This window comes from Stenella coeruleoalba, assembly GCF_951394435.1.
Source record: "Stenella coeruleoalba genome assembly, chromosome: 14".
Lineage (NCBI taxonomy): Eukaryota > Metazoa > Chordata > Mammalia > Artiodactyla > Delphinidae > Stenella > Stenella coeruleoalba.
In genome coordinates, this window is record NC_137160.1 from 65,740,477 (window position 1) to 65,766,962 (window position 26,486).

The 26,486-nt window shown below is 48.5% G+C and overlaps 1 protein-coding gene across 6 annotated transcripts in view; it reads right to left on the reverse strand.

The window, feature by feature from the left end:
- Positions 1-26,486, reverse strand: part of DEPDC5 (DEP domain containing 5, GATOR1 subcomplex subunit) — a 93,178-nt gene that overhangs the window by 19,743 nt on the left and 46,949 nt on the right. For 3 of the 6 annotated variants that reach the window (XM_079941889.1, XM_079941892.1, XM_079941887.1), the window contains 9 exons: positions 25,898-25,963; positions 22,127-22,283; positions 21,774-21,934; positions 18,541-18,658; positions 17,900-18,067; positions 15,765-15,984; positions 14,114-14,247; positions 8,706-8,814; positions 5,637-5,846 (listed from right to left, as the gene is read on the reverse strand). In XM_079941889.1, coding sequence (XP_079798015.1) covers positions 5,637-5,846; positions 8,706-8,814; positions 14,114-14,247; positions 15,765-15,984; positions 17,900-18,067; positions 18,541-18,658; positions 21,774-21,934; positions 22,127-22,283; positions 25,898-25,963 — 1,343 coding nt within the window. The remainder of the gene's footprint in view (positions 1-5,636; positions 5,847-8,705; positions 8,815-14,113; positions 14,248-15,764; positions 15,985-17,899; positions 18,068-18,540; positions 18,659-21,773; positions 21,935-22,126; positions 22,284-25,897; positions 25,964-26,486) is intronic. The other 3 variants (XM_079941888.1, XM_079941890.1, XM_079941891.1) reach the window with 3 other exon arrangements.

The following is a 26,486-nucleotide window of genomic DNA, read 5'->3' on the forward strand; positions in this document are numbered from 1 at the left end:
GGCGGGGGGGATTCCTGTGCCGCAAACTGAGGCCACGGGAGGCCAAGGTGCACAGTGAACCCCTGGGACCAGGACCTGACTCAAACCACAAGATTTACACTAAAGAAAACCCCCACCAAGGGAGTAAAGAAGTCAACATCATTCCTCAGGGCTGGGAGAAGGGAGAGAGCACAGTTAGAGACAAGCAGCTCTCCTGGCCCCCAGTCTTCCTCACTCGCGCCTGTCGCAGGTGCAATCAGTCTTCCCATTTGCCCAGGTTCACAGCTCAGGTGCATCTGAAGCTCCCTTCTCCAGCTTCACCTCTAGAGGCCTCGTCCTGTGGCCTCCCGTCTGCCGACTCCCACGACCCCTCAGGCGTGCCTGCCCCACCGCCTGGCTCCCACTGACCCCCCCACCTCACACACACCCTACCTGTGAGCACTCCAGCTTCATCTTCCTAAAGGATAGCTCCAATCTCATCACTCCGTTACTCTGAAATCTTTCAAGCCTCCCCACAAGCTACCGAACTGAGAACCGACTTGCGGCACCGGAGCTCTGGCTCAAACTGCCCCATCCACGCTCACCCACGGCTCTGTTTCCAGCCGAGTCAACCCTGTGTGTTTAAAACTGTCTGTGTGCCCCACCAACCTGGGACGCCCTTCCCCACCACCACAGGCTACAAACGCTGTGTTTCAAATGCTGCTCCCTTAGTGAAACATTCCCTGACTCACTCTGCCCCCATCCCCAAACAGAAACTGTCTCTCTACTTTGGGTCTCTGACCCCTGCCTGGGAGCTGCCAGGTTTTGCTTCATGTCATGGTTTTCTATCTGTCTCATTCCCTTTAAACGGCCTGGAGGGCAGGACTATGACCTGCCCACCTAGAGAGGCTGCACCCCACAGCAAACATCTGGAGAGAACAGCAACCCTTCCAGAGCACTTCTGGAAAAATCTAAGGCTCCTAGTCCCTCTTACATGGGGTTCTAGAGTACTTCCAGAATGGAACCTTATATTATCAGATACTCTATCGGATGATGGAAAAATCACTCCTTCTAAAACAGGGTATCTCGGGACTTCTCTGGTGGCGCAGTGGTTAAGACTCCACACTCCCAATGCAGCGGCCCCGGGTTTGATCCCTAGCCAGGGAACTAGATCCCACATGCATGCTGCAACTAAGAGTTCACATGCCACAACTAAGGACCTGGAGAACCACAAGTAAGGAACCCACCTACCTGCTGCAACTACGACACAGCTCAACCAAATAAATAAACAGTAAAAAATAATAATAATAAAATAAATAAAACAGGGCATCTCAACCACGGCATTATCGCCGTTAGGGGCCAGATAAGCCTTTGTTGTGGGGACCGTCCTGTGCATCCTCGGGTGCTGAGCAGCTCCCTGGCTCCTACTCACCAGATGCTAGTAATGACCCCCTTATCATCGCCCTCTGCTCCAGCTGTGACAAATAACAATGTTTCCAGGTATTATCAATCGTCCCCTAGGAGACAAAATCACCCCTGGTTCTAAAAGAACCAACTGGCTCTCCTACATCAGGTTCAATGAACTGCCAAAAAAAAAGGACCACTAAGTCTTTGCCAGCACCATAAATACTGAGAAATGCAGCAAGAAGCAGTTTGCAATTACCAGCCACCACCTGCCCCCAACCAGTAAGACTTAGGAATAGATGCTACACCGAAAAATTAAGTTAGAAGCTAAAGGAGGGGACTAGATTCAGTTCTCAGGCACAGAAGCCTCTAGGTGCTGCCTCTCTGGTGGGGTCATCTCTCGTCTACTGCCCCTGAGAATTGCCCCACCAGCCTGAGCCAGGAAGTGGTTAAGAATTATCCTCTAAATCAGAAATTGGCAAATATTTTCTGTCAAGGACCAGATGGTAATTATTTTAGGCTTTGTGGGCTATAAAGCCTGTTGAAACTTATACAGTTTCTGTATAAGTGAAAAAGCACAAAAGCAGCCATCAATGATGTAAATGAAGGGGGTGTGGCTTTGTCCTGATAAAACTTTATTGACAAAAGCAGATGGTGGGCCAGATTTGCCCCACCCCTGCTCCATATCACACAACATCCATGTTTCAAGAGGCTGCTCAGGTGGGACTCCTCTGGTGGTCCAGTGGGTAAGACTCTGCACTCCCAATGCAGGGGGCCCAGGTTCAATCCCTGGTCGGGGAACTAGATCCCACATGCATACCACAACTAAGACCCTGCATGCTGCAACTAAACATGCCTCAATGAAGATCCTGTGTGCCACAACTAAGACCCAGTGCAGCCTATATAAACAAATATTTAAAAAATAAAAAAGAGGCCACAGAGAAAGGCATTTTGCTCAGATCTTAATACCAGGAAAAGTTATGCTTCTCCCCAACAACTGGTTTGTCTTTATCTCATGACCACTCTGAATCCTGGAACAGATGTTTCCCACTTTTCTTTGGCTACCAGGAAGTGCAGAGCTGAATTTAGCAGGAAACTCTAAGTACGTTATAAGACCTCGTAGGATGTCCTGTCTTATTTTTTCTTTTCCTGAATTTCCCCATCTAGTCACATTTTTATTCTGGAGGTTGCATTTATTTCCATAATCCACCCGAAGAAACTTTTTAGAATAAGACCAGTGGGAAAAGACAGACAAAGAGATGGACAGAACCGCCGTTGTCTCACACGGAGAGCTGAAAAGAGCCAATCAGAGGGAGGTGCTTGGTCTGGGATGGGTTTTGTATTAGGAACCTCATTCAAAACCTTCCTTACAGAAGGACCCCATTAAACCTGTGCAGATGGGACCTTCCAGAGGTGAGTTTAATCTCCTGTCTCCTCTTTGGAGTGGGCTAGATTTAGTGACCTGCTTCCAGAGTATAGAAAGGGGAAACAGCAGCTTCACAGTGGAGACAGCTGGCAAGTACCACATCACCAAGCGATGACGGTTCACGTCACCAATGATGTTGTGTGGACCTTGTGGGCCTCGATGGGATGTGATGAGATGGGTACTTCACCTCTGAGGATTCTTTTCAAAAACCTATAACTCCCGTCTCGCCATGAGAAAAACATCAAACCAACCCAGATTTGGAGACTTTCTACAGGATATCTGGCCAGGACTCATCCAGACCATCAAGGTCATTTAAAAAAAAAAAAAAAAAAAAAAAAAACCAACCCAAATAACAAGAAAAGACTGACAAAATGTCACAGACCAGAGGAGACTGGGGAGACATGGCAGCTAAATGCAACATGGTGCCCCGGATTGGACCCTGGAACAGAGAGGACGTTCACAGAAAAACCAGTGAAATCCAAATAAAGTTTGGCATTTAGTTAATTAAACAAACCAACAACCCTCAGCAGCAACACCAACCCCTTCTCCTCCCACCTTCCCACACACCCAAAGCTGTGGGAGAAGCTGAGGGAGGGGGCTTTCCCAAGGACGCCTCTGAGATGAGCATCAACCACAACACGTGCCCGCATGGCCCCCAACCCCATGCCTGTCAGAGCCCTGCTTGCTCCTGCTGGAGGACAACCAGCCACCAGGACACAGCAGGACCCGCCAGCCCAGCCCTCAACTGTGCATTGAGGCCAGTGTCCCACCTGGAGACGAGGTGGGTTAAGCAGGGCTCCTGGCCTCCAGCCACCCAGCACCATCCGGGCACAGAGAGGCCTCGTAAAAGCACTCATGACGGAATCCCATATACCTTGCAGAGCTGGAGAATAACCCCAGCCCCACAGCCAGGATGTTTTCCAAGGTTTATATCATCAGAGAAGGAAGGAATATCACCCCTCATCAAAACCCTCCCCTGCAGTTTGCGATTGACATGTACACACTGTTATATTTAAAATAGATAACCAACAAGGACCTATTGTATAGCACAGGGAACTCTGCTCAATATTATGTAACAACCTAAATGGGAAAAGAATTTGAAAAAGAATAGATGCATGTATATGTATAACTGAATCACTTTGCTGTTCACCTGAAAGCAACACAACATTGTTAATCGGCTATACTTCAATATAAAATAAAATGTTAAATAAACAAACAAAAAAAAACCCCCAAAAAACAAACTTCCCCTGCCCTCACGGTGCTCACCCTCTGGGGGTGAGGAGGGGGGAACAGACATCAAACAAGCAACAACCACAGGGTGTCGTGTTCATCCCTGTATCTCCCACGGCACTCAGCACAGCTCAATTTAATTTCATATCAGTACAGAGCGCTCCCTTACTACATCTTACACGGGATCATTTTTTTTTTTAATGGTGGGTAACATAAACTCCTCATCTCTGTTTGCTGTTTCCAATTCCAGGAACTTATCCACTTCTGTTCTTCCGGTGAATTCCACCACGTGAACCTGTGTGGAGTATTATAGGATGTATAAAACAATTCTCTCCCGCTCTGTTGATTTATCTTAGGTTAAGTTCTAATCTAAGTCTGAAGCTTTTCACAAGAGGGTCTATTGTTAGAAAGTAAAAGGTTAAAAACTCCAACCGGAGTCTGTTTTAAACCACAAGGGCAGGTTGCCTCCTACGGATGGTGATTGCTGGATTAGGACTCAGAGGCCCCAACGGGGACCTGCCCAGGGTCGTGCTTTCACTGGGAAGAGCCCAGCACAGACCCAAGATGCCCTCTGGCCTCCCAAGAAAGGGAAGACACCAGTGTGAACTACAGAACAGTGGAGAGGCTCTGCCACTTGCTAGTTCCAGGCCCTTTGACCAGGCAACATACTTAAGCCTCAGTTTCTTCATCTGGAAAATGGGGTGATAGTATATGTACCTCATGGACTCACAGGCTGTTTGCAAAGCTCTTTGCACAGTAGCTGGCGGAGCAGGTCCTCAATCCATGTTGGTTTTCTCACTTCCATCAAATAAGGGTTCCTAAACCTTTGCCCCGAACCTCCCACGTCCGTCCTCCTGAGCCTGCCCTGCTCTGCACAAACCCTCTCCTCCCTTTCAAATCTCTGTGACCAGGTCAATCACATATACTCAGGGGCCTCAATAAAGGGCAGGGAGCCCAGGTTCTCTTCACCAAGATCTGTCAGCACAGCAATGACCGATGCTAATTATGGGGTGGGGGTAGTGAATCAAGCATCTTGGTCTTGATTTAAATCCCAGCTCAACCCTGTACTGTGTGAAGCACAGTTCTTTGGCCCTCAATTTCTCCATCTGTAGAACTGGGATAAAACTTCTGCTTAACTCATAGGCTACGCTGTGAGGATGAGATGAAATAATACTATGAGCCTGGCACATAGTAAGTGAAGAGTTTTAAGGCTTGGAAGCCCCTTGAGGTGGGTCCAAACCCTTTATGTGACACGTGAGTTCAGGACAGTCCAGAGGCAAGCTGCCCAGGGACGCACACCCTCAGTCTATGACAAAGCACATGCCTGGTAGTAATTGCTTGCTCTGTTCTTCCCCACTTCCTGCCGCACTGCTATAAATTTATCTGCTTGTACTAGGAAGAAAAAAATAAGAGTTCTGTCCTTAAGTCAGCATGTATCATGTTGCTTATGTCATATGGCCAAAAACACCTAAATAGGAAGATGCTGCCCCGTGGCCAAGAGTCAGTGGCAGCACATGACAAAGACGGGAACACATTAAGCCACACGTGCCAGCATGTTTTCTGACGTTAATCTCCTCATCCCCCTGTGTCACCACAAACACCAAGAAAGGAAATGCACCTCTGAGACTGAATTCAGTTTCAACTGCCCCTCAAACTCGGCTTCGGCCCAATTCCACGCGTTCAGAGCCGAGCTGAAGGCCAGGTCGCGGCTTCTGCGACGGACAGGCATGCACGGGCCTCGGGGCCCTGGGGTTGGACTGACCTGCGGGTAGAAGGTGGACGATGCTGTGCGTGGGCTGCGAACAAACTCCATAAAGAAGGCCCCGTCCTGAGGTCAGAGCGGCAGGAAGCGGCAGCAGGTGCGAGGGGGCGGAGGGACGGAACGTGGCCCAGCAGCGAACCATCGGGGAAGGAGGGGGGGACGAGAGCAAAAAACAAAAACAAGGAGGGAAGGAGAGAAAGAAGGGCACATGAGGGGAAAGGGAAAAAAAAAAGAGAGGGAGAGAGAGAGAGAAAGAGAGAGAGAGATCCACCCAGGAGGAAAATATCCAAATGCGAAGCATTAGCAGAAACTCACACCTTCCTGGGCAGAATATCCCAGTGGTGTGGGAGCCAGCACCTGGGGGAGAAGGTGTGTCCAAGCGCCTCAGATCTCATCAGAGCCTGGCTTGGCTGCTTGCGTCCTTCCACATAGCTCTGAACATCCTCAGACCTATGCCGAAGGGAGGAGAAGGCCGCAGGGCAGCTTGCAGAGGGGGGCATGGGGCAGGATTGGGGGCAGCGTCCTGGCCTCCCGCCTGGCTGGGTGACCAGCAGGCCTCTGGGAGACGCACGGAGGCCTGACGTTTGCGTTTCCGCCTGTAACATGGCAGCCAGATGGGTGAAGAGGATTCACTGCAGGAAAAGTTTTTTTTTTTTTTTTTAATTTTCTATATAGATCATATATTGAAAGTGATGATATTTTGGATACATTATGCAGGAAAAGTTCTTGTTTAATTTTCTGAGCAACCTGGGAACACAGGAGCAGCAATACCTTCTCCCCCACTGGTTGTGTAACAAAATCATATGCAGTCCCCGGGAGGGGCTCCTGAAGCAGCTTTCCCCTCCCCACCCTATTCTTGTGGGGTTCAAGCTGCCGTGTACTTGAAACATAAATGACAGAGAGAACTTTTCCAAAGACCCACTCCCTCCCTCTTTCTTAACGTCAAGAAGTGTCCTCTTGTCCCTTCAAAATCTTTTTACTTTTTATGCTTTATTATCACTGAAATTCGGAAATGCCACTTGATACACCTGAAGGTCCCTGCTTTCCTAAAACTTTTTAAATTCTAAAAGTAGAATCACTGAAGTATCTCGGTGTCCATTTTACCAGGACTGCTGCCACGCCCATCAGCCACTACGAGCTCAAGTAACAAGCTGAGGAAACACATGTCTGCGGAGATGCACACTCGGGTACCCTCTACACATCCTGACACAGCTGCTGCCTGGAGAGTGCTGGGCCATCTCCTAACACCTCTGCTTCTCCTGGACCACTTGGGAATCTACACCCAGCAGACCGATGGCTATCCACATGGATTTCAGTGTCCAGCTGGAAGATGAAGGGAGTGTTCTAGACCACGATCTCCTATTTGGCTGTTGGTGTATTTTAACCATAATGCTTGTGGTTCTGTAATTTCTGTACTTCTCAGTACTGTCCCCCGCACTGTTTCTAATCCTCAAAGACGGCAGTGGGTGGACGTAACAGCTAGTGAACAGCACACAGGCACTTGTGTGTTCTCACGTTCTATTTGCGTCCCTTCTCTGCCAGAACATACAGAAGCAGAGGTGCTCACGCTGCTGAGATGATGTACCCGTGAGTGAGGACAGGTGAAAAGACTTTCTTCACCAACAGGTCATTCTTGACGCACAGACTATCCTTGGGACTGTACCTAGAGTCACTGCCTTAGAGCTGGGTTTGCGGAAACGACAGCCTACAGCCTAATCCAGTCACCTGGTTATTCCAGCCTGTGAGCTGAGAACCATTAAGACTTTAAATGGTTACAGAAGAGCCCACACAATAGCCTTGATCTTCCCTCTCAGCCCACAAAGCCTAAAATATTTATTGAGGTTTGCTGTCTCTGGCCTATGGATGCTACACACTGCCTGCAGCCTCAGTGGCTACTTTTTCTCAGATTTTAATCCCTCCATCCTAGAAGTCTAATTCTAGGAACTTACCCTGTAGAAACAATCAGAGATGTGATCAAATAATTATGTGCAAGGATGTTTGCAGTATTACTTGTAATTGTGATACACTGCAGAATAATTATACAAACTTATGGAATAATTGCCAAAAACTATTTTTAAAAATCTGAAACCACCATTTTTTCAACAAAAAATGAAGTTATAAACAAAGGTCTAATCATACGATGAAATATTATATAGTTATTTTTTAAAATCAAACTTTGGAGAAATAATGACATGGGGAAATTTTCACGACGTGAAAGTAAAATAAATAAATATGCAGATGGATATACAAGCTGACCACAACGTTGAAAAATAAAATACATCTATTGAATCTCCTTCATTTCCGAGTGAGAGAGACCAGGTAAGAGAATGTGTGGCCAGCTCACTCTGCCACATCAGAACGATATCAGATTCTGAATTTCCAAGGAGAAGGAGTTGGCAGAGACACATCTATTGGTCTTAAAAGCTACAACAAGCCTGACCTGTGGAGCTTTCAGCTCCTCTACTGTACTTGCTATTCCGTATAGAGGCCAAAGCCTCAGGTTTTGGTTTCCGTCTCCCAGGATGCTCCCGTCTGACTACTTCTTAGGAGTCTAAGCAAACTTATGGGAATTTCATTCACCAAAGAGTGAGCTCTCCCAGAAGCTGCTTCAGTCATTTTCTACCTCCCTCCCGGCACCAGGAGGGCTGAAGATGGGGCTGAAGGAAAACCAGAGGCCAGTGTCACAGCTTGAGCCAGATCTCGGATAGATAGAGTTTAGCTTGACTGATTTACATCTGCTTTCATCTAGCAGTTAGCGTCCTTACAACCGTGAGCAGGCAAGTCCCTGCATCAAAATAGCAGTGCTGCAAAGGGTTCCTCCAAATCCTCAGCACACTTAGTCCTGGACTCATGGGCTGCGTGTTACCCTCCATACCGGGTCCCTGAGCGCACACGCCAGCCCCCCCACCGGAGGGGCTCCTTTACCTTTCGCGGGCTGTCCACGTAGGTGGGAGTCATGGCTACGCCGCTGCTCTCGGCTGGGGGGGCGGAGCTCTTGCCCCCATGCACCGCCACCTGCTGTTCTCCCAGGCACCTGAAAGGGGGGAAAACACAGGGCGGTCCTTGCTCAGAGCCCCCTGGGGAAGGACCCATGTTAACCACAACGAAGCGAAGGCAGCTCTGTTGCCAGCACCTTCGAAACACGCTCTTCCGCTTTGTTAATCCTCAGGCCCTACGTGGTGCCCTTAATTTCATTCATTGTCCTGAACAATCACCAGCTGCCACGGAAAATCAGAAAACAGCTCAATTTTAAAAGCCTCTTGGCAGCACCTGGGCTTATGTATTACTTTGAAAAGGCAAGTGACATGGTTTGAGTGACTCTGTCCATGAACATTTTTTTTAACTCTCTGGGAGAAACTTTATCTCAGTTTTTATTAAATATACCAGCAGAAGCACATTCTGAACGTTAGGGCTGGGTTACCATTCCGCATTAACTAAACAGGGTGAAATGTGTCGACTCTTTATACATTTTGAAGATCCGTTAATCTTGCAAATGCACACACTTGAGCCCTCCCCACCCCCCAAAAAAATGCCACACACTAATCTAACAGGCATTTATCTCAGACACAAGACAACTATGGTTTTCTTATGACATCTCCTCCCATCTCAGTTCTGGTATCCATAAATGCCTACTTTCACATATATTTTCCTAATTTTTTTTTCCGTACTAAGATAAGCCATGAACTATGGTAACTTAAATGCTACCCCCAAATTAGACTGTTTTAATATACCATTGAATTTTTATTTGGTAAGTTCCAGGAGGCTCACATTACAGTCTAAAGTGCTTCATTGTTACCATAACACACACTTCTCGTGGTGGGAACTTCGAGGCGCCACCCAGACCCTCTGCTGTGGCCCTGCTGACACGGGAACTGGGCATGTTGTCCCCCTCCAGAGACGGCCCAGCTGCAGAGCCCGAGCCCCTCCCTGGGCTGCCTGTGGACAGTGAACCATCACCAAGGGGTGTAAAGGCCTGGCCCTGTTGGTCCAACCCGGCTCATCTCCTAACGTGGCTCTAGCTCCAGGGCTTGAGGGAGTTGCCTGAGGCCGTCACTGGGCTTTCCTGCATCTCAGCGTCTCCCTCTGTCCCCTCCGCCTTCCGCCCCCTCCCTCCCACGGGGGCTGAGCCCACGACTAAATTCTGTCTCCATCCGTTTCCCCAGGAAGCCAATTTGTGACATTTCCCTCATCTTAAAGCCTGACACATCTCTTACTGATGGTGAAGTAACCTCATATCGGAGATTAAAAATCAGTTTCCATAGTAACCTGTTACACTCTCTCTTTTTGGTTTTTGTCATGGAAAATTTTCAAACCCATATGAAAATAAGGAGGATAATGTAATCGAACTCTTATCTACCTGGACCCCAGAATTATTTATTGATAGAGCCAATCTTGTTTCATCTATCCCTATCCACCCGATTATTTGGAAGCAAAACTCACACATGCTATTACTTCATCCACAAACACTTTAGTATATATTGTATCTTTAAAAGATTTTAGGACTTCCCTGGGGGCGCAGTGGTTAAGAATCCACCTGCCAATGCAGGGGACACGGGTTCAATCCCTGGTCCAGGAAGATCCCACATGCCAGAGAGCAACTAAGCCCGTGCGCCACAACTACAGAGCCTGCATTCTAGAGCCCGCGAGCCACAACTACTGAAGCCGGTGCACCTAGATCCCGTGCTCTACAACAAGAGAAGCCACCGCAATGAGAAGCCCACGCACTGCAACTAGAGAAAGCCCGCATGCAGCAACGAAGACCCAACGCAGCCAAATATAATAAATAAATTTTTTTAAAAAAAGATTTTACTGTGTGTTTATTCAAAACAGGATTCAGTTAAAATCCCTACATGCAGTCAGTTATGTCTCTCAAGTATTCTTTAAGCTAAAAGCTCCACTCATCCCTCCATCTCCCTGCAATTTATTTGTGGAAGAAAGTAGCTCACTCGTCCTGTAAATTTACAGTCTGGATATGCTGATCATATCCCTTTATTGTTTATCGTGTTCCTCTGCGCCCCATACTTCCTGAGCACTAGAAATTATATTTAGAGGTTTGAGCACATTTAGGTTTGATGGGGCAGTAATTCTTCCCCAGTGTGTTGTGTGCTTCTACATGGAGGCCCACAGCATCTGGCGATGTGAGCGGTCACTGGTGATCTCTGCTAGGTCCGTGAGCGCATCAGAGCCCACATGTGGTAATGTTCCAGCGCTCCTTCTGGACCCATTAGCTGGAATATTGGAGAGAGACACCTCCTGCACCAATCACTTGGGGACTCAGAGGTGTAATTCATATAAGAAAAGCAGACTAAAAGCCTGACTCTGCCTGGTCCACGTACAGTGCACTGTCTCTGCACCACATCGTGGTGTGCTCCTCTGGGCCTCATCCGCAAACACACACTGGGACGCTCTCCTGCGCCTCCTGGGGGCTGTGGCCTAGCCCGTGGCTGGGACAGTGGTGGCAGGAAGCCTCGGTTGCCCCCCAGGGTCCCCTCGTCTGATGCACATGACAACCCCCAGGTACTGAGCTGCCATCTACGTGCTGACCCGTGGACTAGGAGTCGGGGATTCAGAGACAAGTAGGACCCATCCTTGCCCTTGGAGGTTCCTTGTCTCACGGCTCAGGAGAGGGGATGTCACAAAAGGACTAGCTGTACTGTGCAAGTCCACACGTGAGAATACGCATGGGGCACGCTGCCTTCTTCCCAGAGGCCGCGACAATTGCCACATGGGCTCTCTCCCTGCTCTGACTCCCTGACATCAGTTTATCCCCATCTAACAGGAGCCGCAGAGCTGCGGACTGGCACCTGCAGCCCAGACTGCCCACAGCCACGCTCCTGGGGCCTCTGCCTCCCACGAGAGCCTGACAACAGGTGCACGCCTCCAGGTAAAGACCCAGGAGAAATGGAGGAAACAGACACGCGTGGTAAGATGACAGGACTACGGGTGAAACTTCTGAAACTCTTCTTCGTATGGCTATAACAGTTTTCCATAATAAAATTGGATCTGCTTGGTGTAGCAAAACAATAAAGAAAAACACAAAGTAAAAAATACCGTGTGAGCAAACGTCACGTAAAGGTCTCGCTCCCTCTGCTCGGCCTCCAGCTCTGAGAAATCACACCACATCACCCAGGAGCGGTCATCTGTCCTGCCTCCTGCTGTGGGGTCAGCTGAGCTCCCCACACACACCCAGGGACACTGCCACCCCAAAGTACCCGTGCTCTTCAAGTCTGAGCAGAAAGAGGCTCCTTGGGGTGCACTGAACGATGACTCACTGACACATTAAAATAAGATTCCCCTGCCCCCAAATTCGCACCCCTCCCAGCAACATATGTTCCTTGTTCTTTTTTCCAGCAGGAAAGGTCTGTGATTAGCTACAGGGACAACCTGCCAGGTGGAGTTCTGGGGTCTTTCCTTGGTCAGATAAAGGTATTTTCTGGAGGCCCCAGTGCCCTCAGTAATGAGCCCGACCTACCCCAGCTCTCCTCCTCTCATCTGCTCCCCTGTCACCATGGCCACGCTCTTCCCTTCTCTCCCCGCATCCCTTCCTCTCCATCCCATCCTCACCCTCTAGCCTCTTCTGCCTCTCGCCTGGACTAGTGAGGCCTCTGCCTCCTGGGCCCACCCACCAGGCCTTCCTGTACACAGGACCCATCTCTGCAAACACCACTTCTGCCAAAGATGCTGAATGAATATTACATGATATTAAGGAACTGCTGTGACTTTTTAGGTAAATTATGGTATTACAGTTTTGCTTTAGGAGTACTTATCTTTCAGAGATGCACACTGAAATATTATAGACAAAGGGGTGTGATGTCTGGGATTTCATAAGAAATAAAAAGGAAGATATGAGCAAGCAGGATATAAATGAAACAAGATTGGCCGTGAGTTGATAATCATTGAAGCTGGGTGATGGGTAAACAGGGATTTAATACACGAGTCTACTTTTTTTTAATCTGTTTGAAATTTTCCATTAAAATAAACTTTCAAAGGGTCGCTCTTGCTATGAGAATGTGTAAGAAGAGCCTGGAATCCGATTTCCCATGCTGTCTTTGCAACTGCATCTCCCACTGGGCCTCGGGCTCACTCATGTTACCTTCTGAAAGCTTAACATATTTGGGCTCCTGTGGGCATGGCACGGACCCCCTCACCAGACACACACCAGGAAGTACAGCAGGGATCTGATCTGGCTGGAAGGCTGGAGGGGGCAGGGAAGACCTCCCAGAGTAGGTCCCACCTGCTCGTGGCAATGTTTTCTCCTTTTCCCCAAGTCCTCCCCCTACCCCCCATATAAATGCATCCCTTTCTACAAGGACATCTTAAATCCTACCTCCTGTGACGCCGTCCCTGCCCTCCCAAAGCAAGATGTGGTCCCACGGGGGTCCTAAGAGCTGCAGCACCTACTGTTTACAAAGGGACCACACACTCAAATGCCTAGAGAAGCTGGTCAGGTGGCCCTTGTCTGAGGGGCCAAGACAAGTCCAAGAGCAGACGGCGTGCTGGTTCTACAGTAAACCAGGGGCACTAGTCCACCTAAAGTGCCAGCCCATCGTGGCTGGGCTTGAACGTGGACCCAGTGGTAACTGAGCCTCCACCACTTAGAGCAAAGTTGGATGTTACATATTACCCATAATATAATTTCGTATTACATTATCTATATTTTTTATACAATATAACCATGTTATATATTTTTTCATGTAAGAATTCATTAAGAAATCAAGATTTTTATATGAAATCTTCAAACGAAAAAATTTGGCTCAAATACTTAAAAAGTATTTTGTGTTTTTAGGGCAATGTTAACTACTCTATAACGGTGGCTACATGTCATTATAAGTTTGTCTAAACCCATAGAATGTGAAACACCAAGAGTGAACCCTGATGTAAATAAACTGTGCTCTTTGGGTGACTACGATGTGTTAATGCAGGTCCATCGATTGCAACAAATGTACCGTTCAGTGAGGGATGTGGATAATGTGCAGGGACAGGGTGTAGATGGGAACTCTCTGTACCTTCCATTCAGTTTTGCCTTGAACCTAAAACTGCCCTAAAAAAGAAAGTCTATTAAAAATACAAAACAAACAAAAGCCCAACCAACCAACAAAAAAACACCTTGTGGACCAAACCAACTGTATCTGTAGTTCAAATCAAGTCCCAGACTGCAAGTTTTTAACTTCTGACCTACTTCATGACATTCGACACTTACCAGGTATTAACCTAGCTTTCTTTTCACATATGTGTCTTTTTGTCAGTTACTGGCTCCTTGGTAGACAGAAGTCACATTTCACCGCACTGGGGCCTGGGGGATGGGAACGAGTCTCTGTCCACCAGGTACTTACTTCTGAGTGGCTTCCATTTCCAGCAGGGCAGACAGAGCTGAGGTTCCCTTCTTCCCAACCGGGGGGCCGGTCGACTCGAGGGAGTGGGTAGGGATGGGCCCAGCCATCTGCAAGCCTTTCATGGCGGCGCCTTTCTAAAGCATAGAGGAGGAGACAGGCCATCAGATGCTGCTGCGTCTGCTGTGCCTCAGGCTCTGGGAGCCCATCAGTGCAGTTGGGGAAGATGGGGTCTCAGGATCAGGAAATGCCAGGAAACGGCTTTTTGCTTGAACTGAAGGTCCCAAATAGCTGTGGACTCAAAACACACTGCCTCCTTGAGGCGGTTTACGTATAGCATCTCATTTTATTCTCAATCAACGGCTCAAGGATTTCCTTGTAAATAACATCACATCTAATTTATGGAAAAAGAAGCGAAGTCTCAGAGAAGTGAAGTAACTTATCCCAAATCGCACGGCAGCTGGAATTCAAACTCCAGTTAACTGACTTCAAAACCAAGGTCTGGGCTTCCTTGGTGGCGCAGGGGTTGAGAGTCCACCTGCCGATGCAGGGGACACGGGTTCGTGCCCCGGTCCGGGAGGATCCCACATGCCGCAGAGCGGCTGGGCCCGTGAGCCATGGCCACTGAGCCTGCGCGTCCGGAGCCTGTGCTCCGCAACGGGAGAGGTGACAACAGTGAGAGGCCCGCGTACCGCAAAAAAAAAAAAAAAACTAAGGTTCTTTCCACTACATAAGCTCTCCCAGAAATGATGCTGTGTACGAGAGGCAGCTGGCCTGGGTTAAAGAACACTGAACTTGAGGTTAAAAACAAAAAATAAAAACACGGCTGATGATGGAACACTACTCAGCAATGGAAAGGAATGAACCGTGGATTTCAGCGACAAGTTGGATGAACCCGAAAGGCATTATGCTGAGTGAAAGAAAGCAGCCTCGAAAGGTTACGTATCGTATGATTTCACTTATAGGACATTTGGAAAAGACAACAGTATAGTGATGGAGGACAGACCAGTGGCTGCCAGGGGTTAGAGATGGGGGACAGTGTGACTCTGAAGGGTAGTGTGAGAGTTTTTTTGCACTGATGGAACTATTCCATGTCCTGATTGTGGTGGTGGGGGTGGTTATGTGAATCTATACATTTGTAAAATTCACAGAGCGGTATGTGTACACACACACACACACACACTCTCTGAATCATCCCAGATCAGCCCTTTCTTAGCTCGGTGTCCTCAGACACATCCCATCACCCCCACGAGCCTCAGCGTCCTCACTGGGGAGTGAGTGGTTGAATGAAGGCCCAAGGGTGCAGGAAACACTACAAGTGACATTGCCGCTGTCACCCTCTTGAGCGAGTTTCTATCCAGCAATCCAGCACCAGCAATCCAGTCACATAAGCAGCTGTGCCTGACGCCGGGTCCCCAGTGGGGAGCTCACAAAGGGCTGTATCCTCGGGTCAGATGCGTGGCCCCAGCCCGGTGGCTGGCTGTGTACCCTGCTTCACCCTGCTCTGGAGGAGAACCCACTTCTTTGGACTGAAGATAAACGCTGGGCAGCTGTGGAGTAAAGAAACTGGCCGGCGAGAGGCCTCAGACACAGGAGGAGACGGTCCCTGCATCCCAGACCGGGCCCAGCCCCCAAGGGGTCCGTGGTGCCTCACCCGCATCATGCGATCGGAGCGGTGCCGCCGGCGGATCCGGTTTAGGCCCTCCACGAATCGGATGAAGCCATCCAGGAGCTGCCACTCCTCCTCGTCTGCCCGAGGCCTGTCCCCGTAGATGTCACAGTGGGCCTCCCCCTCTGTGATGCGCTTGGTGGCGGTGACACAGGCTGGCAGCAGCAGGAAGCGGGTCCTCCAGAACTTCAGAGACTCAATTAAGCTACAGAGGGCCAGAGGGGAAAAGGGGTGGTGGTGAGAAAAAGTAGATGATAAAAGCACCCCAGTAAGCATCCCATCTCAACACCCACGCCCCCGGGAGTGAGGGTGCAAGCGTCCATCTGCCCAGGAGCACGTGCTCATCTGATGCTGCATTTCACGCAGGCTGAGAGGTAAGAACTCCAAGGCTGCTTTTACTTTCTATCCCAGAGACGTCAGAATGCTTCTGTGCACCCAGGCCCAGTGCCGCTGTGGCCTTTTATCATCACAACCATAAATCATGCGTAAAAATGAAAAATTAAAAACAAGATGTCACAGGGAATTCCCTGGTGGTCCACTGGTTAGGATTCGGCACTTCCACTGCTGTGCGCCCAGGTTCAATCCCCGGTCAAGGAACTAAGATCCTGCATGCCTCGTAGCATGGCCAAAAAAATAAAATAAAATAAAATAAAAACAAGAGGTCACAAAGCTTTTATATATAGAATGGATAAACAACAAGGTCCTACTGTATAGCACAGAGAACTATATTCAATATCCTATAATAATAAAAAAACAGTGAAATAATGCTATTTGCAGGGATATGGATGGCCCTAGAGATAGTCATACTGAATGAAGTAAGTCAGAGAAAGACAAATATCATATGATATCACTTATATGTGGAATCTAAAAAAAAACATGGTACAAATGGACCTATTTATAAAATAGAAATTGAGTCACAGATGTAGAAAACAAACTTATGGTTACCAAGGGGGAAAGGGGCGGGGAGGGACAAATTGGGAGACTGGGATTGACATATACACACTACTATATATAAAACAGATAACTAATAAGAACCTATTATATAGCACAGGGAACTCTATTCAGTACTCTGTAATGACCTACATGGTAACAGAATCTAAAAAAGAGTGGGTATATGTATATGTATAACTGATTCACTTTGCTGTACAGAAGAAGCTAACACAACATTGTAAATCAACTATGCTCCAATAAAAAGAAAGAAAAAATCTATATTTATATGAAACCATCACATTGTACACCTTAAATATGTACAATTTTTGTCAGTTATACCTCAATAAAGCTGAAAAACGATTTTTAAAAAATCCTATGATAAACCATAATGGAAAAGAATACAAAAAAAAAAAGAATGTATATATGTGTATAACGGAACCACTTTGCTCGACAGCAGAAATTAACATAACATTGTAAATCAACTAGACTTCAATTAAAAAAAAAAAAGATGTCACAAGCAGTCAGGAAAATGTGAAGAGCACTGACATTCCACCAAAGAGCACATCTTGGGACTTCCCTTGTGGCACAGTGGTTAAAACTCCGCACTCCCATTGCAGGGGCCCAGGTTCGATCCCCGGTCAGGGAACTAGATCCCACATGCATGCCGCAACTAAGAGTTCACATGCCACAACTAAGGAGACTGTGTGTGGCAACTATGGACCCAGAGAGCCACAACTAAGGAGCTCATGTGCTTCAACTAAAGAAGCCCGTCTGCTGCAACTAAGGAGCCCATGAACCACAACTAAGGAGCCCACCTGCTGCAACTAAGAGCCGGTGCAACCAAATAAATAAATAAATATTTTTTAAAGAAAGAGCACATCTTCACCAGGTTTTTTGCTGTTGTTTGTTGTTTCACGCGGTAAAATATACATAACAAATTTACCACTTTAATGATCTCTAAGTGCACAATGCAGCAGCATTCAGTACATTCACACTGTTGCACAACCAGCCACGTCCATCTCAGCACTGAGTTTTTAACCCAATGCAGATGTGCTATTTCCCTCCATTTTCTTTTTCTTTTTTTTCTTCTAAAACAGGCATCATTTTGCAATCAGGAGAAAGGACAGAGACATTAAAATACGGACACACACAAGGCGGCGAGGATGGAAAGTGAAATCGGGGTCTCTGACCTGAAGTCCTCGGAGCCGGCAGAGCAGATGTACTGGTCTAAGTAATTCCACTTGTACTCCTCCAGCCGCTCGTGCGAGAATTCCACCCAACAGGAGACAAACTCCGAGTCTGAGTGGGAGGGGCAGAGGCTGTAGGTGTAGTGGATCTGGGCAGATTCGTAAGGGTACCTGGAAAACAAAGGGTGTGGCCTGAGGTCCAAACAAGGATCCCCCCCTCCCCCCAAGTCTCCTGTACCTTTTCTGTCTCAAGACACTTAGCAGTATCCTTGGCACTCAACCCTCGACCACAGTAACCAAAACTCATCCCAGGGAACTGGTAATGGAGATGTCTCAGTTCTTCTTAAACTTTCTCATTCTTCTAGCCTCATACTCTTTATTTTTAATTGGCATGTTAAGACTCATGCTAAACATTATAAGCTGGATCAAATCCCTTTTGGAAGTAGGTGAGCTACAACCATAAAATACAACCCTAGAGAGCAAAACAGTAACTCTGAAAGAAAAACCAATGACTCAACCTCCTTGGTTTGAATTACATGTTATACACATAATTCAGTACGTGGACAGTATGTGTTAGAAACATAACTTAGTAGTTTGACATAATTTAGGACAGAGCTGGAAACTTTAAATACCCAAGGACTCACTTGGGAAGGTATCGTGTCACTGTGATCATCTTATCCTTCAGTGTGACTTTGTGGAAAGTTCTGCCCATGCTCAGCCAGTACTGGTCTTCCTCCTCAGGGCGGTTTCGGGACACAAGGCCTAATAGGGAAAAAAATAAATAATTTCCTCCATCTGGTTGAGGGTCATTCCTTTAACAGGCAATTGCTTCTCTTCCATATAGATTTAGAAAAGGAGAAACAAAAGAGGCAACACTTTCTTTCCAGGGGCAGTTTCATGGAAAAGAAATATTCTTGGTTTAAAAAAAAAAAAAAAAAGTCCTGAAGTGGGCAGATTTTTCCGTTACTGAACCAGCCAGCAGGAGGTTAGAGCCTGGGGGTGCCTACAACAGCTGGCCGAACAGCCCAATGCCTCGTCCTCTGTGAAGGAAAGTTCCGGAGTAGATGTTAATTGGCTAAAATGGAACTCCACTCCCCTCAGGCACAAGCTGCCACCCGGCATCTGAGGCCCTCAACCGCGGGGGTGGCCAACCTAGCTTTCGGCCCTCAGCCCCCATGACGCCCACACTGCTGCACCACGTTTCAGACTTATTTGCTCGAATTTCCTTCTCCAAGCATTTCCTCCTGTTGCTTCTTCTGCCTTCTCTTCCTGGGCGACTGTCGAAATCCTAGGGATCATTTAAGGTCACCATCAAATGCCACTTCCTCCAGAAAGCTATCAGACCCTATCAGCGGTGAATTCTACCCTGGATGTAGCTCCTTGTGTGCCTCTGTCTCACACCCTGACAAACCAAAAGTTCCAGGAGGCCAGGACCCAAATCTTGTTCGTCTTTGTATTTTCAGTAGCACCTGATAAAGTGCTATTTCACAGAAAAGGAAGTAGGCAACCTGGATGGAGCCACTGACACGAAAAGCAGATTCATCCCACTGCTCTTGGGATAAGAACAAAATCCTTCACGTGGGCCTGTGCAGACTGGTTCTCCTGACATCTCCGGCCACATTGCTGGCTTATTCCCAGTGCTCTCCACGCCAGTCTTCTTTCGGGTGCCTAGAAAGTCTCATGAGGTCTTCCAGCCAACAGGGCCTTTGCACATACTAACCCTGCTGCCTGGCATGCTTGGCCCACCTGTTCCTGCCCTCCACTCCTCTCTCACTAAAAACTCCTGCATGTGTTTCAGGTACAGCAGCAGCTCAAACATCAACTCCTCAAAGAAGCCGCCCCTGACTCTCCAGACCAGATCAGGTCCTGTATTAAATATTCTCACAGCCCTCTGATTTTCCCCTCACAGTCTTTATTGCAACGTGGAATTGTATATCATAGTTTGACTAATGTTATTTTCCCCCACAGAGCAGGAGCTTCAAAAATATTAATGAGGGGCTTCCCTGGTGGCGCAGTGGTTGAGAGTCCACCTGCCAACGCAGGGGACACGGGTTCGTGCCCCGGTCCGGGAAGATCCCACATGCCACGGAGCGGCTGGGTCCATGAGCCATGGCCGCTGAGCCTGCGCGTCCGGAGCCTATGCTCCGCAACGGGAGAGGCCACAACAGTGAGAGGCCCGCGTACCGCAAAAAAAAAAACTAATGAGGACTTCCCTGGTGGCGCAGTGGTTAAGAATCTGCCTGCCAGTGCAGGGGACACGGGTTCGATCCCTGGACCAGGAAGATCCCACATGTGGCGGAGCAACTAAGCCCGTGTGCCACAACTACTGAGCCTGCGCTCTAGAGCTCACGTGCCACAACTACTGAAGCCCACTCACCCTAGGGCCCGTGCTCCACAACAAGAGAAGCCACCGCAATGAGAAGCCGGTGCACCGCAACAAAGAGTAGCCCCTGCTCGCCACAACTAGAGAAAGCCCGCACGCAGCAATGAAGACCCAACAGAGCCAAAAGAAAAAATACTAATGAACGAATGAATGAACACAGTCATATATTCATCAAGGCACACTGTCGTACACCAGGCACAGTGGTTTTCGTGGTGGAGGACAACAAGATGCAGCTGAAATCATCCTGGCACTCAGAAAGGTTACTATTCAGTACAGTCTATAATGTGTGAAAAAGGCATCACGTGATACATATCACAAGGGGCTTTTAGAGAAAATCCAGAGGGAATCCAAAGCTTTGTCGTGAACAACAGGACCTGGACCGGAGGACTGCTAAGCTCCCATTAACAGGTCCACGCTTCTTTGATCCTCTAACCAGAGGAGATTTTTTTTAAATTTTTGGTTGCTTTGGGTCTTCATTGCTGTGCACGGGCTTTTCTCTAGTTGCGGTGTGCGGGCTTCTCATTGCAGTGGCTTCTCTTGTTGCGGAGCACAGGCTCTAGGCAAGTGGGCTTCAGTAGTTTCATCACGCAGGCTCAGTAGTTGTGGCTCCGGGCTCTAGAGCGCAGGCTCAGTAGCTGTGGCACATAGGCCTAGCTGCTCCGTGGCATGTGGGATCTTCTCGGACCAGGCTCGAACACGTGTCCCCTGCATTGGCAGGCAGATTCCTAACTACTGCGCCACCAGGGGAGTCCCCAGAGGAACTTTAATGAAGCCAAAGATGGCCTGAGGTTTGGTGCTGGCTGGTTAGGGAGGAGGGGAGCTCATTATCTACAAGGAGGAAGCAGGGGACTATCAGATGCTCAGTGATGGTTCCAGGAAGTGACCGCCGCTGTGTGGTTCCAGGCCCCTGCATGTAATTCTCGCTGCCTGACTTGTTTCAGAGGAGCCCTCCAGAGCCCAGCTCTGACTCAGCCGGTGCCACTGAGTCTCCGCCACTCACTAGCCTCTGCCACTCAGGGACAAACCATCTCGGCTTCAAGTCACTGAGCTGCAGTGACAAACAAGAGAACATGAATCCAGAATAGGAAAAAAACCCAAAAAACAACAAGTATAAACTTGAGATTCAGGTGACATGAGAAGACCTACTGTGTCAGGCCCTGTGTGAGACATAAACCCAGGCTCCTGGGTCTGGAATATTCACCCTGTAGTTTGACAGCTCAGCCCCTGCTTGGCTGCCTGGGACCCCGAGGTACTGCTCAAGCCAGGCTGGAACTTCCTGAACTTGGTCATACCCTCTACCTTAAAAGGAGAGTTTTAACATAACTCCGAACCCAGTGGAGAGTTTAATTCTCATGTAAAGTTACATTTAGAGGGAAAAAAAGTGTGTGTTGAAAAACAATGACTCCTAAATGTATGTATTCCCTACTATCTTGAGAACCTGCTTGCACAAACTTAGTAGAGAAGAGAAACTACAATCCAAAGAGGACAGCTCACCACGGCCATAGAGCGGGCTGCTGCTGAGCGGGGGCGGGCCAGCGGGGCTGGGCTGCTGTGCCCTGGGCTGCACGATGATCTGGTAGCCCTGCATGAGCCGCTGGCAGACAAACTCCTCAAACACCTGCTGAGCCGTCATCTGCACACCTTCCTCGTCCCTCCTGAAAAGACAGACGGCTGTTCACAGGACGTGCCTGGCCCAGGGCCGTGTGACACTCATAGAGTCCCCCGGTCCTTGGCTTCATCCCCATGAGCCAGCCCTGATGACCCTTCTGTGGTGGTAAGTGAAACTAACGATTTGTAAACCAGTCTTGGGAGAAACAAAAGCTGCGCGCCTTTCCTCTGCCACCAACCTGTCGATGTCGGCCTCTGGGAGGAGATCGTAGCAGCCCTCTGTGTAGTCATTCTGCAGGCCCTGGCGGTCGGGGAAGTAGTCCGTGGTGAGGGGAAGGCACGCCGGAGTAGTGAGAGACTTCCAGTCCACGCCAACTGTGCAACAGAAGCCTGGCACTACAGGGGGAGCAGACAGCGTCAGAACTGCCTCGTGTGAACAGGGAGGAAGGTACGTGTAGTCACCAGGCAGGTGTAGGATGGCGGGGTGGGGGGTGGGGGACAGGGGGAGGGACGAAGGGAGGGGGAAGGAGAAAGTAGGTGGTGACAGGTGATAAAATTGCCAGGAAAGGGGTGGGGGGGGGAGAAAGAGAGAGAAACAGAGGCTGTTAGACAACGCAGTGCTTATCCAATCCCATCATGCAAATGGGATGCACAGCCGATACTTTTCATTTTCTGCTGATCATGAGCTACAGCCGCGATGCCAGTGAGGTTACCGCAGGGCAGGCCAGGCCAGGCAGTTACACATCGAAGCAAATCAACATTCCGAGACCGGAAGAGAGGCTCGAGCTGGAAGCCTCCCCTGGGCTGATGGAGAGGCTGGGTGGGGAGAGGAGGAGAGCGCAGCCGGATTTTGGAGCTGGATTTTGGAGCGAATAGCACACGGGAGCAGAATTCAGGAACGCTTTCAGGATGGCAAAAATAAGTCACAGATCCAAAAGGGTAGGAAGAGGAATCAAGGAAGGATGTCTGGGAGTTACAAGGCCGGAACTTTAGGAGACAGAGTTTAACAATCTAGAAATGAAAGCTGCCATCAGCAGAGTGGGCCCGACCACAGGGGTCTGTCCAAAACCTCCTGCTCTTTGGGTAAAGCAGGGTTTCTCTACCTCGGGGCATGAAGGCTATTCTAGACCAGATAACTCTTTGTTGTGGGGGCTGTCCTGGGCATTGTAGGATGTGAGCAGCATCCCTGGTCCCTACTCACTAGATGCCAGTGACATCTTCCGGTTGTGAAAACCAAAAATGTCTGTAGACATGACCAAATGTGCCCTGAAGTGCAAAATATTCCCCGGTTGACAATCAGAGTTAAAGTAATGGGGCGGTATTCTCTCTTAAGTCATTTAAGTGAAAATTATTTGTCAAATCTCCATGCGAGGGAGCAACGAGCAACAGAAACACTCCGCGCCTCTGCCTCTGCATTCCCAGTGAGACCCTCACGCACCTCACTTCTCGTGGTGCCCTGTGACTTACCGTGTGCTGTACCCCCTCACATCACCTCCTCCGAGCAGGTGTGGAGGCATCATCGGCCCCTTTAAACACCTGGCCGAGCCGAACCCACCACAGGTCACAGGGCCAGAAGTCACTCTGCTCAGGGATCTTTCCTCCATTCAGTGACCGACACACACCACCCAGGGCAACAGAGCCTCCCTGAGCCCGGAGTTAGGGACAAGAAGGGGATTGCACCCTGAGTCCCAGCAGGAAACATGCCCTGTGTGGCAGCCCTGCTTTGGGGAAGATGACTTGACCTGCAACAGGCCTAACTCCACCGTCTCCACTCCAGGTCCTGGGCTGACTTTTGGTTGGTTGGTTTGAATTTTATTTTATTGTGGTAAGAACACTTAGCGTGAGATCTACCATCTTAGCAAATTTTTAAGTGTAGTGGAGGGTAGGGTGAGGCAGGGTGGGATGAATTGGGAGAATGGGATTGACATATATACACTAATATGTATAAAATAGATAACTAATAAGAACCTGCTGTATAATAAATAAAAATAAATAAAATTTAAAAAAACAAACAACAACAACAAAATTTGTAAGTGTCCAATTCAGTATTGTTAACTGAGGACGGTGCCGAGCAGCAGGTCTCCAGAACTTACTCATCTCCCAGGACTGAAGCTTTACGCCCACCAATCAGCAACACCCCCCCTACTGCCCGCCTCCCCACAGGCCCCAGGCAATCACCACTCCACTCTCTGAGTCTATGCGTTTGACTCTATACAGGTCTTGTTAACTCCTTAATACTTCAAGAACTCAAAACACAGCCAAGGGGGAAGGGGGGAGGGAGAGGGATGGACTGGGAGTTTGGGGTTGGTAGATGCAAACTATTACATTTAGGACGGATAAACGACAAGGTCCTAATGTATAGCACAGGGAACTATACTCAGTCTCCTGTGATAAACCATAATGCAAAAGAATACGGAAAAAAAAAAGTCTATATGTGTATAACCGAGTCACTTTGCTGTACAGCAGAGATTGGCACAATGTTGTAAATCAACTAGACTTCAATTAAAAAATAAATAAATGGGGCTTCCCTGGTGGCGCAGTGGTTGGGAGTCCGCCTGCCGATGCAGGGGACACGGGTTCGTGCCCCGGTCCGGGAAGATCCCACATGCCGCGGAGCGGCTGGGCCCGTGAGCCATGGCCGCTGAGCCTGCGCATCCGGAGCCTGTGCTCCGCAACGGGAGAGGCCACAACAGTGAGAGGCCCATGTACCACAAAAAAAAAAAAAAAAAAAATTAAAAAAAATAAATTTTTTTAAAAAACGACACAGCCCACGATAACCTAGTTAACACCCCAATTCCCCATAGGGCAGACGAGGGATGAATTTGTTCACATTTCTTGGTTAGAACCAGCAGCAGAAGGTGGGCACACAATGCAGCCCCCGTGGGGAGGCCAGAAACAGAAGACACTCTATCACTGTGCCTTCTTACATCGTTCTGGCCGTCACCAGCTTCCTGACCCTCAAGATCATAAAAACCTTTTAGAAATGGTGTCTGCGGGCACACACTGAGATACGGAGAATTCAAACCCCGTGGTGAGAAAAGCTCCCGATTCTTAGCTTGATGATGTTCTTTTCATGGGTAAAAGGTCTGTGTGGCCTCTTTTCTACCTCCAGTATCTTCAGGCCCTGCAGAGGCCTCTGAGGAGGTCCCACCTCAGAATCATTCAGTTAACAGTAATAAACACAGATGACAAAATCCAGTGCTGGGGTTGTAGAGAAGAAACAGGCTCATCTATTCAGGGCTGGCAGCTTTCTAGAAAACAATCAATCTGCCAACTATTCTTTGGAATACATTCCGAGGATCTGAACCAAGAGAAAAAAACACACCCACTGCACCATGCATTATATGCTAAAAAACTAGAAATCACCCAAATGGCCACCATTAAGACACGATTATCCAAAGCACGATTTAATAATGTGTTTGATATTGCCATGAAAAATGACCCGTATGCCGGACCTGGAGAAGTAGTGAAATGATTGTTAAGTTCCTTAAAAGTGGGGATAAAAAGACTTGGTGATGTACATATATCCACTGGTCACAGTGAAGTAAAGCAAAATCGACCAAGCAGTAGAATTTTTTTTTTCTGCTCTTTTGCTGTTGTTGATATTTAGATGTTCAGCTATTTCAATAGACGAGGATGATCAAAGCAAATGCAACCCAGACAAACACTTCCAACTACAGGGATGTAAACAGTTTCAGGTCTTATTCCTTCCGACTTCTCCCCAGAGCCATCATTAAGCATTTGAGAGCCAAGGCCAGCTCTGGGAATTCCGCTACCCTTCCTGTGTGGCCCCGAATCACATTCCAGAACAGGTCATTTGGCCTCCCTGCCACTCATGTTCCATCGGAGAGGCTGCAGAGTCTCCCCTCTCCCCTCACCACCCAGAGACATGTGAACTTCCAGACCATTCTCTTCCCAAAGGGCTCCCTCTTGCTCCCCCAGTGCCTTGACCATCCACCCCCACGCCCCCACCTCCCTGCCACCTTCCCCCGTCAGCAGGCCCCTCTTACTTGGGTCTGGAGAGGTAGAAACACTGTCCTCTAAAGAATCCTTATTCTGGGTCCTAGGATTCATACCTGTGGAAAGATGAAAAGAATCTGTGTCAGTGAGACTCATTCTGCAATAAAAGTTCTGACCAGTTATGGTTTTTAAAAAAAGCCCCAAACTGTAGCTAAAAATAAAAAACCAAGTACAAATTCTGTGCTGAGTATCTCCAACAGCACAAAAGAATCCATCAAAGAAAAACGAGCAATCTAAAGTTCGGGAAGGAGCCAGAACTTTACTCTGAGGTTATCAATACCGTTCGCCTAATGGGACCTTTAGGGCACATGCACAAAAGCAAACAGCAACCCACCACTTAGAATAAGAAACGGGACGGGGCTTCCCTGGTGGTGCAGTGGTTGAGAGTCTGCCTGCCGACACGGGACACGGGTTCGTGCCCCGGTCCGGGAAGATCCCACATGCCGCGGAGCGGCTGGGCCTGTGAGCCATGGCCGCTGAGCCTGCGCGTCTGGAGCCTGTGCTCCTCAACGGGAGAGGCCACAACAGTGAGAGGCCCGTGTACCGCAAAAAAAAAAAAAAAAAAGAAAAAAAAACAGA